Source organism: Heptranchias perlo, chromosome 11 (genome assembly GCF_035084215.1).
Source record: "Heptranchias perlo isolate sHepPer1 chromosome 11, sHepPer1.hap1, whole genome shotgun sequence".
In the NCBI taxonomy this organism is placed as follows: Eukaryota; Metazoa; Chordata; class Chondrichthyes; order Hexanchiformes; family Hexanchidae; genus Heptranchias; species Heptranchias perlo.
The window spans coordinates 56528565-56548791 of record NC_090335.1 but is presented as its reverse complement, the minus strand read 5'-3'; the positions used below and the strand labels follow the sequence as shown (position 1 = coordinate 56548791).

Genomic DNA, 20227 nt, shown 5'->3' with positions numbered 1-20227 from the left:
ATCTGTAACGTACCTGTTATCAATAATCTGTATTGAGTGTAATGCAATGAGGCACCCCAGAGTGTCATGAACTGTAATTATGTCCAATGTGTTCATTGAACTGTACTTGATGTAACCTGCAAATTGTATGATCTGTATTGTGTACGTTTGGAATGTGATATGACAACTGTATTGTATGTATTGCTGCAAATTTTATGAATAAAGTATATTTTTTCAAAAAAAAATGATACATATTCAGGGGTTTAATATTTTCATCATGACACTTTCAGTAAGAGACCTATTAAGACAGATTTTATGACATTGGCACCGTTAATAATATAGATTGCATATTTACAGGTAATTGACTTGGAATATGGCTTTGGCAGAAGTTGTAAGTGACATCAAATTTCTTTTAATTGAGTTTCTCAGCAATGCAGTGTGTTACCAATGGCAGTATTTGTAAAACTGAGAAATAATGTGAGAGCTGAAATCCCCTAGAGCAGGAATGTAATGAAACTTTGCCTCTCTATCAATATCCTCTATATAACACTGGGGCCTTATAGGAATTGTGTTACACTGAGGGGAGGGAATGTGAGGGGGGAGAGGACATGTTTCTTTCAGAAAGATTGAATTACTTAATTTTTCAGTAAGGGAAGGAGTCATAATGGATGTGCTCTAAATATAAAGTCTTGCTTTATTTCTCATTTTCTCTTCTCTTGTTCTATAAGTTGCAAGGCTCAAGTGGAAACCCTCCCACTAGTTAAATAAGAACAGTAAAATGTAAGAGTCCATTAAAGTAAAGAAACCAGGTTAGTGTTTTTATGTGATATTTTCCTGCTTTTATCTACAATTCTGGTAGAACCATTTGGCAGGCCAACATTCTTCTAGTATTTTTTTATTTCTTCCCTTGAGATTGACTTCCCTTCTCATAAATATAATAAAAATAGTTTGTAAAAGTTCCATGTGGCATCATTTTGCCCTAACAGACTGAAAAATCAACAACTCCAAAGTTGCATTAAGAAGTTGAGTGTTTTGCATCATGGAGCGGTTTACAGGATTGCACAATTTTTTTAAATCTTTGAGTAATTGAGACATTCTTGTTATTAGCATCTTCGCATTGACAAATTTCTAAACATGTACAAGTAATGTTCGGATAACTTAGAGCACAGTAAGATCCGTGGTTTCAAACAGTACAGTGGAACACTGTGTCCAGTATTGTGCCTGGTTTATTTGAACTGCTACCAGGATGGACATCTGCACTGTAGGAAGCTGACGGACCACCTGAAATGGTTAGTCAAAAACAACCTGATGAGGAATTGTACTCAGTTTATTTACAATACAAAAACAAGTTACCCTACACAATTCAGTAAAAGCTAGTCAATCATATCAAGTACTTTGTTTATTTGTCTTCGAATATTCCCCCTCTATTTTCATATGTCCTTTTTCAATGTGGGTCAATTGGGTGGGTGAATTTCCTGCAGCTGCTGCTGACAGTGTAACTCCATATTCCATGTCATCCAAAAGGAAAGGCATTATAGGAATGAGAGGGGAAAAACGGACAAATCTCCCCCAACTCCACTACCTCCCACCACGACAAGGGAATGTCCCACAATTTCACTTTAAAGGGGAAAGAAAATTGGGATGGCCTAATATTTAAGGGGGGGGTTCTCTAATTTTATGTAAGTCTATGTTATTTGGAGTTCTTGACAGAATTTGCACCAGAAAATGGTGCAAAAACATACCTATTATCTGCACCTGTTTCCTCAGGAAGCAATCATTATTTGTTGTTTTGTCAGAAGCTATGGGAATCCTATTGGTTTCCCTCTTTATCTAGAGGAGGAGGATCAGAGGAGGCATTCTAGATGGGTGTATTTGCACCTTAGAAGGTTAATAACGTCCTTATGCCACCAGCCATGTCTACATGCCCAGATATTCGCACATAGACATTTCAGATGGAACCTATATGTGGAGATTATACACTTCTCTGAAGAGGCCATCACTGAATTTGGCACAACACTGCAGCCAGACCTGCAAATCACTTCAACAACAGGGACAGCTCTGTTTGTCACAATCAAGTTAACTGCAGCTTTGACCGGTTATCTGCCAAATCACCCAACCTGCAGTGCACACTTGCCTTGTTTGCTCAGGCCTCTCAATTCATCAACTTTACCGAGGAAAACATGCAGTGATACAAGAGAGCCCTGCATTTTTAGCATCTGGCTGAATTCCCCAAGATGCAAGGACATTTGGATGAAATGCAAGTAGCCATACAGGCCTGTTACAAGTTTAGGGTCTGGCCAGGATATTCTGTCGAGTGCAACAATGCTGGTCATTCCCCTAAGCTGTTTGAATGAATTACGTTTAGGGTTGTGCCCATGCTGCTCAATGTTTAACTATATGATGGCATAACCCAGAAGTGTAACAATAGGACTCTTTGTGATCTGAACTGGCTATCATGTCTTCCACATGTACCCTTCTCTAATCTTTTTGAAGACAGACTGAAAGACTTGATAAGGCTAGATAGGAATCATTAAGCTGTTTTGTTTTACTGACAGCAAATGAACATAGCAGTCAAAGCAAATTTTACTTACTTAGCTCAATCTCACTTCCTCCTTCAAAGGCACAGAAAAATATAAGACATGCAATCTGTCCTTTTCTTGGGCTGACATACTTGTTTTTGGCATTACCTTTCTCTTTCATTACTTCTAGCTGCAAAAACTGATAACCTGCATTTTTTAATCTTCCAGCTCCAGGCCTAGGGCTCTGAGCCACAGTCTCTTGTTTAAAAACTGGTCTTTTGTTCTTTGCATTCCCCACCAGGGAGAGAGCTTATACACCGGGCAGTGATTTCCATATGCAAAGTAAATTGGACAAGTGATGGTTGGGGCAGGCGTTCTACCCGCCCGAAAGAATCATGGCCAGGCCTAATTTAAATGGAATCGGCAAACTGCCAGCACTAATCGTGCGCTCTGCAGGCTGATTGGGAAGGCAGGGAATTCAGTGAATTCAGTGGGGTGACTGATTCTTAAAGGCAGCTTGCAGCACTTTAAACGAGGGGTGCATTTTTCGATGATGGATAGCAGACACTGATATTCTGAAGCAGCAGGAAGAATTACTTCAACCAGGGCCCACAGATTCTCAGACGGAGTGGTGGAAGTGCTTATGGACCCAGTCCACAGCAGGATTGATGTCCCCTTCTCCTCTGATGGTCCCCAGGATCTGGCTGCAGTGCAGGTAAAAAATTTAATGACCTCACCAGGATTGACAAGTTAAGACTCCCCTTCACATCTCTCGTACTCTCTGTACAGTCCTACACGACCCTACTTTAGCCCCAGCACTATCAATCCTTCCCTTCCCCACTTCCCATAACTCTCTGCAGGTCTGGACGGAACACTCCACTGCAACCTCCTTCTGCTTGCACTCACACCCTCAAAACCTGCTACTGCCCTCACAACTACTGCCCTAGTAGCTACATTTTCTGCTTCCTGTAATCATGCACACTATACTAAGCTGCCTCATACCCATTGCAAACACTTCAACATGGCACATACTAATCCATGTCCACTCAGAGGAGAAGCTGCGCACAACAGAGGGGACAGTATGATAATAGGAGGAGGTCCTGCCTCTCTACAGGTCCTAACAGCAATGGAACATGCTGCCATCATCAGCATTGGCAGAGAGAGGGCACACAGCATCGGAGATGGCCAGGCTGGAGGCCACACACAGCAATATGTTTAGGCATCGTCCTTCCTTTTTTCATTTTATTTAACTCTCTCACTCACACACTCAGCATGACAATCTGGTGATGCACTACGCTCCCAATCAACTGCTAGTATTTATCCTTGCCACTACGTGCTAGCCCTTGTCCCTGTTGCCTTTTTCCTAGGTCCATTAGGGATGGGCAATAAATGCTGGCCTTGCCAGCGACGCCCACATCCCATGAACAAATTTTTTAAAAATTAAGCATTTCAGGCTTTGCAGTCACACAGACTGAAGAGGAGAACCCTTCTGAAGATGAACTGTCACTCCCTCTCACCCTTCCAAGCAACAGCACAGAAATCAGCATCTTGCATGATATAGATAGTGAGTTAGAGGGGTCTGCACTGGATGGTTCACCAAGCACAAGTGAGCAGGAGCAGATGTAAAGAACAGCTCAGGAAACAGCTCACCAGAGGGCTGGCTTGCATCCTAGCTCTATTGAAGAGGACAGAGACGCAGACGTTAGGGTCCCGGTCCTGAAAATAAAGTTGCTTTCTGTGCAACAGCAACTGGTCAATGCATTGGGCTGCCTGCCAGGGAGCATACACTAGATGTCAGATTGTGTGGAGAATTCCATTACCAATTTGTATGAGGTTCTAGCACATGGTATCGACACTCTGCGGGTAACCACAATGCATGTGGTCACCTCAACGGACGCTCTGTAGCGCTTTTGGTAGCATTTCTCAGGGATGCTCATTCTGACGTCATGCAGGCTATGGGCTCGACCATCTCCTCTGCCTTGGACAGGCTGGGAGACCGAAAGGATTGGGATTTCTATTGGATTACGGATATCCTACAGTCTGCTCTCCCACAGATTGATTGCAGGGGCAGTTGCGCAATGGGAATGGGTAACGTTGCCATTTCTCAAACTGACAACAATTCTGTACCCTCACAACTCCCTCAACCAATGTCTGCCCTGGAGCCAGAAAGCCAGATGGGCCAGATTGCCCTAACAGCTGCTGAATTGCTGCAGTCTGGAACTGAGCATCCCAAGAGCCCTTCCACCTCCCACGCTGCAGCTTCTGGGAAGCACCTCACCGAAGTACTAGAATATGTAAGTGTGCATTTAAGACAGGCACTACGGGTTCACATCAGGGTGATAACTAGTGTTCCACGTTGGTATAAGCCAGTAAAATGATAGTCCTTTTTGAAATCTTTGAGTGCAGTGAGTGATCCTGTAGTAGCTCGTGACCCTGCAATGTTAATTGACATGAATATCAATGTTGGTCTTTGGGAAATAGTTTATTTGAGGGCAGGAGGACTGAGAGAGACCTCAGACATGACTAATAATGCAGGGAGCAGGGATTGTTCAACTGGAATCCTCTGAATGAGCTGCTGCCAAAGAGCTCTGGCTGCAGGCAAGTGTTGGAGACACACTGCTTCCTCGCCATCCTCTATGTCATCAGTGTCATCTCCCTTTTTGGGCTGAAAGTCCATGTCCAATGTTGGCTCCATGTGCTATACTCATTGTAAAGCAAAGTTATGCAGCATATTATAGGGAAAACTGTTTTTGGGCTGTATTGCAGGAAACTGTTAGCGAAGGAAAATCAAATGGAACTGGTATTGAGTTCTCTTTATATTAATTTAACTGTGTCCAGTATCTTTTCAATTGGAACTGATCTCGCCAGCAGTTTCACTATCCCTTTGATATGGACAGATCCTATAACAAGATCTTGAGTGGTTGTAGATGCGAATGGGTATGTAGACGGAATGCCACCTTATAAATTGTTCATCGTTCAACCTCACAGGGACACAAGAAGTGTGACAATTTTATGGTCAGGCATTGGAATCATTGTTTAAGGACTCCAATAGTAGGCTCCAGGAGGATCTGATTCTAGCACAGTTCGGCCACTGAGCCTGGGTTCCTGAGAGCAGTCTTGAGCAAAGTGCGCAGGAAGTATCTCTTGTCCCCAAACAGCCAGCCTCTCACTTGCTGTGCAGGGGCAAAGGGTGGAGGAATGGAGGACTGCCACAATATAAAAGCATCATGACTGCCAAGAAAGTGGGTACAGACCTGCATGATGTGCTGCGAGTGATCGCAAACCAGTTGCATATTAATGGAGTGGAAGTCCTTGCCATTCACGAAGGCTGTGGGGACAACTGAAGGAGTCGGCAGGGTACATGAGTGTACTCAATGAAACAAAAGGTTACAGCACAGAAACAGGCCATTCAGCCCATCAAGTGCGTGCCAGTGTTTTTCTTCATATAGAATCATAGGAGCTTATTTTCATCCCTTTTTTCAAGTGAGAATGAGGTGGTAGTGCACTGAAAATTGTGGTGTAGCATTTACCACCCCATTCCCACAGCCGGTCCAGACTTTTAGAAATCTATGCTGACTGGCCCTGATTCATTCATGTTTCTCCAAGTCCTTAGTATTCTCATCTTGTACTATTAATTCTTCAATTCCATGCTCCCAGTGGGGAAGCCATGATCGCAGGGAGCTTGGGTCTGAGATAGAGCTACAACACTATAGCTTCAATTCTCCAACCCGGGCTTGGCTCCCCACTACAAGCACAAGAGCACAGAGTTAGCTCTATAGACTCTAGTTTACCAAAAACTCAAGTAAGACGAAGTAGCCAATAATTTCCCTATCAATAAAAGGACTTAATAAATGAAAATCGGATTTTATTTGCATTTTTTCCCTAAATTCCCTGTGCTTAGGGTGATTAAAATACACCAATGCTCATTAGGAATCACAGGAACAGCATTAAACATGGACACATGTCCATTAGTGTTTTCTTCCAAGTTACACTCTGTCTACTTATACCTATTTTATTGATAACATTATCTAACAGAGGAAAATATAGCCCTAATTGGAAGAATAGTGTCATAGCACATAGTATAATAAATGATCTAGTGCATAACTACTAGACTATCTGCAATGTGCAAATTAATACAAACTAGCTTAAAATATGAACTACAAATGTAACAGTGTGCAATCATTAAAATACAGAATAAATGGCATCTGTAATAACGTATTTACGTTTTCAATTGGCCCAATACAAAGGTGAATATTAAAGAATATGCTTCATATCACCCTCTGTAATATAATCATATTACTCAATGTCCTGAAGATGTAAAGGACCCACTTGCTCCACTGTCCTGAAACATGCACTCCTGATTTGTTTACCTGGTTAGTGATAATACAATTAATAATTTTTTCTACACATTTTGTTGCAGAATTGTTCAGCCCATGTGTACATTGAGCAGGCTCTCCAAATAGTTACATGACAAGAATACATATAAAGAGGCAGATATTTTGATTTGTAACATACCTAAGACAGGTTGCGCATTAACATCAGGCTTTTTGGGTAAAAATGCTCTCCAGTTCGTTCTATTGTGTGCTAGAAATATAATGGAATTATCTGTGAATTATATCACAACGACAAATAAAAGGCTGTTATTATTTTAATAAATTAATGTATACATTGTTAGCCTATAACCAATTGCTGATACAATTCTCTGTCACTGACTTTGGAAGCTATGTAAAAGTGTGTAACTTTGCATTATAAAGAGAATGTTGTATATGTATTCTCTGCTATTTAGGAAACAATTATGCCATAGGGCATAATATTGCATAGAAGATCTTATATTTATCTGCAGATCCTTTCCTCATTTTTTCCTTCCGCACATGAAGGTTTTGGGGGAGAAATTCAACTCACATTTTGTGCCTGAAAAACAGGCGTTGAAAACTGTTGGGGGCTGGGGACACCTACTCCAACCCATTGATGCCTGGTGCCATATTCAGGCAGGCCTGTTGATGGGCGAGCAGTCCGCCTGTCTGAAACAGAGCATTTGATTCTACTGGGGTAAGGTTCCATGGATATCGCCATTCCTCTGGTATCTTACTCAATTGGCCATCCTTCATGTGTGAGCTCAGGGAGTGAGTGTCAGCAGGCTTTTCAGTGTTGTGTGACATCACAGCTGAGCCCAATACTGTCTTGCCCAACATTCAAACATACACACATTCTAGCAGGAATCAATGAATCAAGGATTAAAACACTGACTGATTTACCCCTCCCTGGTCTGCGTAGTTGAAGCCAACTGTCATGCCCCTACAGCTGCTCCAGCTCAGATCAGCTAACTCAGCACATACTGAGGATTCAACCTGGTCTATATAACTCCAGACCACACCACCATTTTTAGGCTGGTGTGTGTGGTGCAGAAGATAATGGGCAAAACTTTTAACATTGGTTGGAGCATAAAACAGGCTGTAGCGGATCATCTGCCCGTTATACAACTTGCTCAATTTTCCTTTCCATTGAAGTCAGTAGAAAGGAGGATCAGGTGGGGTGTATAATGGGTGACTGATCCATTACTGCCCATTTTATGCCCCTGGCGAAATTGAAATATTGCTTGTTGAGCATCACTACAGCTGCAAAATTTAACATAATCTCAACCTTTACTATATTTAATTACTCCCAGTACTGGTTATATGCATTCATTTGAATGTAAGAATACTTGCAATAGGTTATATCCTACATATCTATTAAATGTAGACAGATAGATACGATCTATATCTATTCTCATGCAACTTTAGGATTTGTGACTGAACACTGAACTCATATTGCAACAAAGCTTGCTGCTGTACATCTACAAGTTCATTATTGCATCGATTAAACTTGCAGCCAATGTTAATTTACAAGTTAAAAACCAGGCTTTAAAACACTGCTTCAAGCCAAACCAGTGATTTTTTGTTTTGTTTTCATGTTGGTTCTGATCACTTTGATAGGCCGGGACATGGCGCAGCAAGTTTGCAGGATGATTTGAAGACAAAGAAGGTTTGTTACAAAACATGAAATGAAATAGATTCTTTTGATTAAAAATAAAAGCTGGAACTCAGACCAGCGTCTCCTCACAGCTGAACACCTGAATGAAAAAGGACTGAATGGGGTTAACCCAACAAACATTGTAGCAAGGTGTGTGACATATTTATATAAAGGATCCCCAACTGCATTGCTAGAGGCTGGTCTATAGTCTGGAACGTGATTGTGGTGTTGTTTAGCTGCTAATCTGTCACATTAAAGCCAATGCTCCAAATGGGCAATTTCAGATAATTATAATATTATAAACTGCTATGAAACAGAGAGAAGTTGTAACTACTTGAAATAGCTGACAGCATAATTCTTTACACTGACAGCTATTTTTAGGCTGTGGCGAGTACAACATCATCTGATTGGTTGTTTTTGAGTGGTTTTGAGTTTTCTTGCCTGCACAGCTACATAGTCAGGATGGAATGACCATGAACAAAGATAAGACAAGACAGTTACAATCCCAACCCATCAAATTTTTCTAGATTGAAAATTAAATATTTTAAAAATGTAAATTAAACAGAGTAACATCAGAGTTAAAATAGCACCTACAGAAGTTTAATACAAGCACAAAGTGTTCTTACAGGAGCAATCCCAGTTAGAAAATATGCCTCAGCATTTCTTAAAAGTAAACAGTGACACCAATTGAAACATTAGACAATGGGGACCACTGTTCTTTCATTTTTGTTTTATAAATTGAAACTTTAGGTTTTTAAAGTTGGTGAGGTGGTACATTTTAATACATTAGTTGTGCTGTTCTCTATTACCAGAACTTGCAACACAAATATTATTGTGCAGAATAATTTTACCATATTAAAAAGGCTTACCTGGTTTGGATGAAGTTAAATCCTTTCTGTCTTTGATTCCTATAATATTAGTATTTCCTGGTGGCTGAAGGAAATACAAGTTACCTCATCAGTGGGCTTCACCAATTTTCAGTTTTTGCTCACAATTTTAATCAACATATACAAATTAAACAAAGACTAAATTAAAGAAATTCATTGCATTATGCTGGCAAAGGTTTTAAAAAAACAGGCACACATTTTGAGACACTTTCAATATTCCAGGTTCAGTTACCTTTTAATTTAGCACATTATACATTTTTGCAGGTTTGCAGAAGAGAACTGGTAAGTAACAGACTTTAAAAGTTAGATAACTAGGAAAGAAAGGTCAGAACTGGTGGAAGAGAGTGAAGTGAAGGTTAAAATGCAAAAGGAAAGAAAAAAACAGTAGAATAGAGAATAGGAGGAAAAATGGGCCAAAGGAAGCATAAGTAATTATTTTAATTTTACAGTAACAAAGCTATGTTTAATGCTTGAGTAACTTTATTACTATAATATTAATGCTTCTCAGCACCATAGTGTAAGTCAAAAACAAATAGAACCAGCTGGCTAAGGAAATAGGCGTATCATGAAACTGTTGGCAATGTAAAGGTAAAATCTGACGGAAGTTTTTTTAATCGATGCAGACTTATGCCTAGTGGGACGTTACTTATGCTTCCTTTCATCTTATTTTCCTCCTATTCTTCCCCATTCTCTTTCTAGTGGGAGATTAGCTTCATTATTTTTAGCTGGTCTGGTATGGACGTTTCACCAGTCTGTCACTAAAGAGGAGCATTGGCATAATACTTTCCTGCCTCTGCTTCCTTCAGACTTCACATTAAGTGGCATCTCCCTGGAGTCGACCAGAGAATGTGAAATCACATCTATGTTATCTAGTTCTCTGGTAACCAATGCTCCAAGCAGCTTGCCTTTGTACAAGTTAATTACTGGCATGTTTTTATACTTGTTATACGATATTTGCTAAGCAGATTTATATGAAGTGCACTTTGCCATTTAAAATTAGAAAGTTATTTTTTGAGCATTCAGAAAAGTTAAAGATTTGGTCACCGGCTAAAGCTGAAATCCTCAATGATTTTGTTTCTAAAAATGTTATTTATTCCAAACTAATGAAATTAAATCCCTAGAAAAGCTTTTAATTGTCACTTTGACAGTTAAAAAAAGTATGCAGAATTGAGTTCTGGTTAGTGGTGAGCTTTATAAAGACTCTTCAATGGCATTACGGGCTCTGGAGATGGGGTACATCCTTTCTACCACCCGAAATCAGGCAGGTGTATCACGAAAATCAAGGCCTAAAAGTTCACAAAAAGTTAATTCCTAGATTATTGCCTTGCCTTTTAAAGTTAACCTGTCAGTGAATTGTTGAAGTGGGGTTTCAATGGGTTCACTGAGGCATATACATTTCATCCATATACATAAGGAATGTAATTGTAAATTGTTTCCCTATTAATTTTCCTACCAGTAGAAGGAATATCTGATGTGCAGCCAAACCTAAGAGCAGTGAACATGATAAATGGTGTGAAATATACTGTGATGGTTCAAAAATAGGAAACAAGTAAAAGAGTCCACATTATGAATTAAGAAATTATTCTGAAAAATGTACAACTGCAAAGTTGGACTGCTTCCTGTAGCTCAATTTCTTTGTAAGAGATTCCCTGGAGTCCTTGCTCTGGCTTTGTAAAGAGGGAAAAAAATAGGTTATGCTGGAAACATAACTACAGTTAATGAGCGCAGAAAAAAGAGAAAAGTTGATGCTGATGTGGTATAACCTCTCTTTGTCAGGGAATTGAAAACTACCTCAGACCTATTTCCCCCCCTCCCTTTTTATAGTATCAAGAGATAAAGCAGTTGGTAGGCCCATCTGATGCCAGTGTCAGGCAGCCAACGCTGCTTGGGATATGCAGAGACAATCTGAGTTGATACAACTATTTCACAGCTGTTGGTAATCAAAACTGTTGCAGGTGGTGTGATGACAACATAACATATTCCGATGTGTAATCTAATATGTAACTCAACTACAAGTGAAACAGTTTCATTAGGTCAGTTTGCAGTTCGTTGCCAGACTAAATTTCAAACTGGATAGTCAACTTTGGATCTCACTCTAAAAAACATCAAGTTATAGTCCAGCAATTTTATTTTAAATTCACAAGCTTTCGGAGGCTACCTCCTTCCTCAGGTGAACGATGCATCGTTCACCTGAGGAAGGAGGTAGCCTCCGAAAGCTTGTGAATTTAAAATAAAATTGCTGGACTATAACTTGGTGTTGTAAAATTGTTTACAATTGTCAACCCCAGTCCATCACCGGCATCTCCACATCATAAAAAACATCAGGCAGAATTAATACAGATGACAATGTAATCAACAAAGTAAAAAGTACTTAAATTACGAATAAAAATAATCCAGTATACATGCTAGGACTTTCATTGTCATTGGTAGCAGTACTGGAAAGGCTACTAAAAGTTATTTGCCATCAGAGGAGGACAATTCAGCTTATGAATTTGAAGACTTAAAGATCTTAAATCAGCTTATCTTCAATTTCCCAGTGTAGTACAGATACGTGCACCTCTGTAGGATCCCAGCTTTGTTAGTGAATAGTGTGCTGCTATCTGCAGTCTTCAATGATGTAGAACCAATGAATTTATCCAGTATCACTGATGAAGATATGGATAAGATGATACAGCAATCTATCCATAAAAATACTGTTGTGTCTTCCACGAGAAGAAACTAACAAACTGGTTAGGATGATGAAGAATGGAAAAGCATCTGGTCTTGATGGAATATCAGCAGAGGTCTACAAATGTGAGTGCCATGCACATACTTCATGGGTCCATTTACTCTATTGGTATAGACCCTCAGTATGTGAAAGAAGAAACCGTACAAATGTAAACAACAAATTTAAGGGCATTTCTCTCTTGTCCTGTGTCAGAAAGATTTTGGCTAGGGGGCTCCTCAATTGTCTCCTCTGCATTGTTGCAGACAGTGGGGGGAGATTTTGAGGCCTCCTGCCTGGTGGAAACTGCTGAGAGATAAATGACTAGATAATCTGTTTTAATCACACTGGTTAGGATAAATGTTGGCCAGGACACCAAGAGAACTCTACTGCCCTTCTTCAAATATTGCTGTGGGATCTTTTACATTCACCTAGAAGGGCAGATGAGGTCTCGGTTTAGCATCTCAGCTGAAAGACAGGACCTGTGACAATGCAGCAATCCCTCCGTGTTGCACTGTAGTGTCAGCCTAGATTACGTGCTCAAGTCTTTGGAGTGGTGTTTGAACCCATCACCTTCTGACTCAGTGATCAGAATGCTACCACTGAGCCAAAGCTGACAATAGCAATGATAGATGTCACAAAACATCTAAGTACGGGTACGATCATCAGATTTTGTACATTTGACAAATTCTTCAACTTGAGCAAACTGTACACTTCAACTAAGATTTGTGATGAGCCCATTCAAGAAAATGGTTTAAGTCCTACTAAGTTGAGCTGGAGGGAGTTATGACACATCCAAGTAATATGACAGCGCATATATTACCCTCAACCCCATGAGCCCTTATCTTGCGTAGCAATTTTTTTATGTGGCATCTTATCAAATGCCTTTTGAAAATCCAAATATATTACATCCACTGGTTCCCCTTTATTTACCCTGCTAGTTACATTGTCAAAAATCTCTAATAAATTTGTCAATCACGATTTCCCTTCATAAAGCCATGTTGACTCTGCCTCATCATATTATGATTTTCTAAGTGCCCTGTTACAACTTCCTTAATAATGGATTCCAGCATTTTCCCAACGACTGATATCAGGCTAATTGGACTGGAGTTCCCTGTTTTCTCTCTCCCTCCTGATTCATGTTTGCTGTCTGATAAATAAGTGGTCCCCGAAATTGATGGAGGAATTTTTTTTCAGATTATAGGGCAAATGGACATCACAAACAAGTATCCCACAGAACACCAGGAAAATACTTCAATTGTACATATTCACTAAATTATTACAAGAAGAGTTTTGGACCACCATGGAAATGGATCCAAGGATAACTGTCAGGGAAATTAATATGCAGATCCACTAGAACATTCAGTCACATAACTGTCCTCCATGGAAAACTGGGTAAATTAGTTATCTGAATGGAGGAATCAGCATGAAATGAGGATGAAAAACAACCTATTTATATTCAGTCCTTTCCACTTACTGACAGCAGAAAACCCCTTAATGGCACCACATGTGCTGAACAGATTTTTTTTATTCGTTCACATTAAAAAACAGAAAACTGTTACATTGCACAAGCACAATGGTGTCTCCTTAATGAGCGTGGTGATTCCATGTCTGAATCATATGAATTGGGCCAAATCAGATTTTTGAGATTAAGTCCAAATTGGACTCATTTGAACTGCATCAGACTCAGAAATTAATTCCAAGCTCAGCCATACTGTTAGGGAGATAAACAGGTAACCAGTAAAGCACTTGATTTTAAAAAATGAAGTTGATTATGAATATGAAATCTAAATATTGTTGAAATGTGACATATTCCTGTTCCTATTATCATTCATTTTGCCAAATATATGGGGATATACATTATTGCTATTACTAGTTGGCTAATCAGGAATAATGGTTTCTTTTTAATTATATCTTAACTCTACACTTTTAAAAATAATCTATTCATTGTAGGGTATTTCAAGGGCAAAACGATCTTCATATTCCGGGAGGGGGACATACAGGAACGGCCCACACTCTCAGTGCTCTTAAACATTCCTGTGCTGGAGACAAGACAGCCTGAACCTTCTGGTTTCTGCAGGTAGTTCATTTTGGAAGACATTTAAATATTTTTGCATCAGATCTTGGGCCTTAATGAGGTTCATGCCTAAAATCAGCACAGGTACTTCAGCTCAGAAGATTGGGGAATTGCAGCCCTGAAAGAAATTGGGGCTGGGCCTCCACTCCCACCACTTCACTCCCTCTGCACTAAGGACCAGGGAATCAGCCCTTTTAACCTTACAACTAACAACTTTATGGTTAGAACCCAAATGTTCAACATGGCTTATTACTCTTTCTTCATTAGTTAGGAACAAATCAAATATTGCCTTCCTTTTCGTGGGTTCCGCAACCTGGTGACTAAGAAAAGGTTCTTGAAGAACTATACATACATTGTCCCAGTAAATATCAGCAAAATTAAAATCCCTCATGATTACAACGGAGAACTTAGCATCAATCTTCTTATGACATCATACAGCAGTACATCCGGCTCCATTTATTTTGTTGCGGCCTGTAAGATATTCTTGCCAGTAACCTTTTCCCTTTTCTATCTCCCAGACCAACCCAAGGAGATTCTGAGCCAATTCTCATTTCCCTTCTCTCGGCAACATGAAAACCTTACTTAACACCCTTCTTTTTTTTCTATTGTTTCTCTAGTGCAAATTGTTTCCCACGTATTCTCTTCCTTTAACAAGGTTTCAATAACTCCTATGACATCTACTGACTCTCTATTTACTATCACTTCCAATTCATCCATTTTAGTTCTTATGCTCCTGGCATTCATGTAAATACATTTTAGTTCATTCTTTGCTGTGTTCACATGACTCCTTCCTAACATTGGTCAACACTTTTATCCCCTCCCTCTATTTTAATCCTTCTGGGCTGCTTTATTTATCCTGTCAACCAAGATGAATATGCAGTTAATTGTATGATTTATGTTCATTGTTTTCAGGTAGTGGGTATCAATTGGGGATGTTCTTGTATCCTTTTTATAGGAGAGCTTAGCTAGGGTGTGGTGTGTGTGTGTGTAAGTGGAATCTATGTGAATAAAGACTTGGAAGCTAATAAAGACCAGGCTCTAGTAGTCTATCCTTCACCACATGGCGATCCAATTTTAACATATGCCTCCTAGGTTTGGGTGATGGCCATTCCTTCTCAAATAGAAGGTCCCAAAGTGTCAAGAATTTGAAACCCTCCCCCTATACAATATGTTAAGACATATGTTGATTAGACTAATCTGTCTCTCTTTAACAAGTCCACAGATTGAAACAGGAAATAATTCTGAGACTACTACCTTTAAAGTATTTTTCTTAAATCTTTTCTGCAGCTCCTAAAATTACTTTTGTAGGACCTCCATTTTACACAAATAATTGTCCTTAAGCTGGATGCCAGTGGCGTGCTGCTGTCAACTTGGCTTAGTTGGTGGCATGCTTGCTCTGGGCCAGAAGATTGGTTGGCTCAAGCCCAACTCCAGAAAAACACATAATTTAAGCTAATATTTCAATGCAGTAATAAGGAAGTGAAGTATTATCAGAGATTTGTGCTTTGGAAAAAATGTTAAACCATTGCCTTGTTTGCCCACTCTGAGACAATTTCTTGGCATTAGTCCATGGCACTATAGTCTTGATGTTCCTTCCTCCAACACAACAAAACAGATTGATTTGTCATTAATCTCATTGCTGTTTATAGGATCTTACTGTGCACAAGATGGAAGTTACATTTGTCTGCTTAACTACATTCGAAGTTTTTCATTTAGGTGAAGTACTTTAAGGTGTGGTTAGGTGTTATATAGATGCAACTCTTTCTTTCTTGGCACACTAGAGGTATAATAGAACACAAGAGAAAGGTGAAAGAAACTGAAAAACTTGCTGTTGGCCTGTCGATGAACACATAGAAAGATAGTTATTTTTGGTTATGTCACTGCTGATTTCTGTAGTAGTTCCAGAATGAAAAAATACAAAGATTTCTCCATAACTTTAATGTTCGAGCACAGACTCATAAAAATACCGCTGCTGGAAATTCTATGGCAACAAGTTGTCCATGTCAGCCTTACATCAGGCTAACAAAGATATCTGATGTCTTCAAGATGTGTTAAACAGATGTCTTACTATACAGGGATTGTGGTGCTGAACCCAAGTCAGGTAGCCCGATATAAAACTCTCCCGTCACTACTAAAAATGATAAATCATCTTCTGATGAGTATAATTATATAAATTTACACCAAAAACATGAAATATTCAACCAACAATTCATGATACCAAAACATAATTGGTTACAGGTCCAATCCTGGTTTCACTCACTTTCATCCCAGATACATAAGTAGATATTCTGTTGTTTTGCTCAGTTCTCTAAATTTTCCCTCCCTGTCTTCATAACCATCCTATTTTCCTTATGTTCTCTTTGAAGCTGCCTCCATTTCTTCTTAGCCAATATTTGTTTCCATTGTGATCTCCTGATCTCTTCTTCCAGCTAGATTTTGCTCTCTTCCAGCGATCTCTACTTTCAGGCCAAGTTTAATTTCTGTCCCAGTTTATCCAGCTTGTCTTTCTGGCCAGCTTTTGTTTCCATTTTGGCTCCTATATCTGTCCTCAGAATGAATGTGCCAGCGTTTTCCACATGCAGTTGCCAGCTTGTTATTTCCCTCCATTAATTTTAATGGACAGGAAAATTGCAGGCTGGTGAGCACAAAAGCAGAAAACCCTGACCATGGGTTATAGTTTGTGGTCTTCGCCCTTGAAATCCATCTAAATTATCATCCTGTGACTATGTATATGTGGAAGTACTCTCTGTGGAAGTCAGCTCATCCAACTGGAAGATTTCAATTTGAAGGGAATGGCAGAACAATCAGCAGCACTTCATGATGACTCTGTATCAGGGTGCAAGGTGCTTTGAACAGTTGCAGTGAAGGGGCCACTGCCTTTGTGAGTGGCATACAAAGTTATGTGGCACGGGCTTTCCGCTTCTGAAGATCCTTTGTTAAGGCAGACCATTAATAAAGTCAGAGAAACCTTCCCTCATGGCTGACCGTAACCTCTTTCCAAGATTGTCTGGCCTTGACTACAAGGTTCCTTGGATAGTATACTGCCTGTGGCACATTACTACAATCAAAGAATTGTGCAATGATACTCCTACGTTGCTTATTCTCAGGTCGGGTAGGATTATATTACAATGTTAGTTTCATTCATTCCACAGTGGACTGCAGTGCTGCCACCTGTAAGTCCAGCACATTACATTCTCTTGCGTTTTCCTAGGAACAGAAAGAAATAAAGAAGTTGCATTTATGTATGCCTCATCACTTCCTCAGGACGTCCCACAGCACTTCTCAACCAAAGAATTACTTTTCAATTGCAGTCACTGTTATGTAGACAAACACAGCAGCCAATTTGCACACTGCAAGGTCCCATAAACAGCAGCTGTTGCTATAGAGGCCTTATGCTCAAATCTTAAAGATACTTTCATGACAGGATTCAACATGGTGAGAGTTTGCATAGATACAACCTTGAGGAAAGGATTTACAGATGTCATAGATGACATAGCTGTCAGACATCAATGGATAAGAATCTTACATGATCTCATCCTTGTCAACCTACCTATCATAGACAACTCTGTCCACAATAACATTGGTAGAAGTGATCACTGCATCCTCTATCATGTGATGTGGTACTACCATCCTTCAGGGACAGATTAAGGACAGATATAGCAGCCGAAAACTGGGTATCCATGTGATGCTGTGGGCCATCATCATCAACAGCGGCAGAATTGTATACCACCACAATCTGTAATATCATGGCACGGCACATCATTCACTCATTGATCACCATCACACCAGGAGACTAACCCTGTTTCAATGCAGAGCGTAGAAGCACGTGCCAGGAGCAGCACCAGGCATACCTTAAAATGAGCCACAAACCTAGTGAAGATACTACGCAGGGTTATATGAATGCTAAACACCAAAAGCAGAAGGTCATAGACAGAGCTAAACAGTCCCACAACCAGAGGATGAGAGCAAAACTACCACATCCATTCAAGAACAGTGGTAGACAAAAAGAAAGAGTTGCATTTATATTGCGCCTTTCATGACCTCAGGACGTTCCAAAGTGCTTTATAGCCAATGAAGTACTTTTGAAGTATAGTCACTATTGTAATGTAGGAAACAATAAGGCAACTAACAGGAGGTGGAGGCTACAAGAATATCCCCATCCTCAACCATGGTGGACCCCAGTATTCGAGTGCAAGAGATAAGGCAGAAGTATTTGCGTGTCTTCAGTCAAAAGTGCTGAGTGGATGATTCTACTTGGCCTCCTCTCGAGGCCCCACCATTATAGGTGGCTGTGTCTGTTCAATTTGGTCACTCCACATAACATTAAGAAGTGGCTGAGTGTATTGGACACAGCAAAGTCTAACAATATCCCAGTTGTAGTTCTAAAGACCTATGCTCTCCTAGTCAAGATGTTCCAGTACAGCTACGACACTAACATCTATCTGACAATGTGGAAAATTGCCCAGGTATGTCATGACCAGAAAAAAACAAAGATAAATCTATCCTGGCTAATTACCACCCTATTAGCCTCTTCCCAATCATCAATTAAGTAATAAATAGTCACCATCAATATTGCCATCAAGTGATACCAACTCACCAATAACCTGCTAACCGACAGCCAGTTCAGGTTCCACGTCAGCTCCACAGCTCATCACAGCCTTGGTCCAGACATGGATGCAGAAGCTGAATGCCAAAGGAATGGTGAGAGTGGCTGCCCTTAGTATCAAAGCAGCATTCGACTGAGTATGGCATTAAGAAGCCCTAGAAAAGCTGAGGTCAATGGAGGTCAATGCAAAACTCTGTGCTGGCTGGAGTCAGACTTGACACAAAGGAAGATGGTTGTGGTTGTCGAAGGCCAGTCATCACAGCCCTAAGACATCACGACAGGAGTTCTGCAGGAAAGTGTCCTTGGTCCAACCATCTTCAGCTGCTTCATCAATGACCATTCCTTCATCATAAGGTCAGGAGTGAGGCTGTTCGCTGACAATTCCACAGAGTTCATCTCCATTCACAACTCCTCCTACAGCAGGATAATATCCAAGCTTGGTCTGACAAGTGGCAAGTAACACTCACACCACATAAGTGCTATGGTAATGACCACCTTAAACAAAAGAAAGCCCAGCAATCTCCCCTTGACCTTCAATGAATCACCATCACTGAATCCCTCACCGTCAACATCTTGAGAAGCACCATTGGCCAGAAGCTGAACCGGACCAACCATACCAATGCAGTGGGTAGAAGAGCATTGAAGAAGTACTTACTCACATTCTTACTCCTCAAAGCCTCTCCATCATCTACAAGGCTCAAGTCAGCAGTATGACAGAATACTCATCACTCGCCTGAATGGGTGCAGCTGTAACTCAAGAAGCTCAACACCATCCAGGACAAAGCAGTTTACTTGATCAATGCTTCTACTACTAGTCTCAATATCCACCCCCTCCATCAACAGCACACGTTTACTACGGTATGTACTATCTACAGGAGGCACAACTCACCAAGGTTACTTTGACTCCCTCCTTCTGCTGCGACCTCTATCACCAAGAAGGGCAAGAGCAGCAATGTCATGAGAACACTATCACTTCCAAGTTCCCCTCCAAGTAACATAACATCATCCTGATGTGGACATATATCGCCATTCCTTCATCATTGCTGGATCAATATCCTAGAATTCCCTACTAACACCATTGTGGGAGCTCCATGATCCCAAGGTCTGCAGCAGTTCAAAGAGAAGGCCTCCCACCGCCTCAGGGTATCTAGGAATGGGCAGTAAGTTCAGTTTTGCCAGCATCAGCCACATCCCAACAAGTAAAAAGAAAAATGTGGTGTGTGGATACAGGAAAATTGCATACTCTCTGCTCCTTTAAAGAGTATGTACTGCCAGATTTACAATGATACTGAAGTAAATGCACATCTGCGCAAGAATACGCACAATTCGTCTAAGGGAATCAGCACAGGGAGTCACAGCACTGCACAGGCGGGAAACATGCCCCACGACATGGCCCCACCTACATAATTTCTGCCAATGTAAACATTTATGCCCACAGCAACTTCC

General features: G+C 40.4%; 1 protein-coding gene across 1 annotated transcript in view; it reads right to left on the bottom strand.

Moving 5' to 3' along the window:
* LOC137326842 (target of Nesh-SH3-like) overlaps positions 1 to 20227 on the bottom strand; it is a 75682-nt gene that overhangs the window by 12718 nt on the left and 42737 nt on the right. The window contains exons 7-8 of the mRNA XM_067992223.1: positions 9377 to 9440; positions 7014 to 7082 (exon numbers count right to left, since the gene is read on the bottom strand). Of these exons, the coding sequence (XP_067848324.1) occupies positions 7014 to 7082; positions 9377 to 9440 (133 nt within the window). The remainder of the gene's footprint in view (positions 1 to 7013; positions 7083 to 9376; positions 9441 to 20227) is intronic.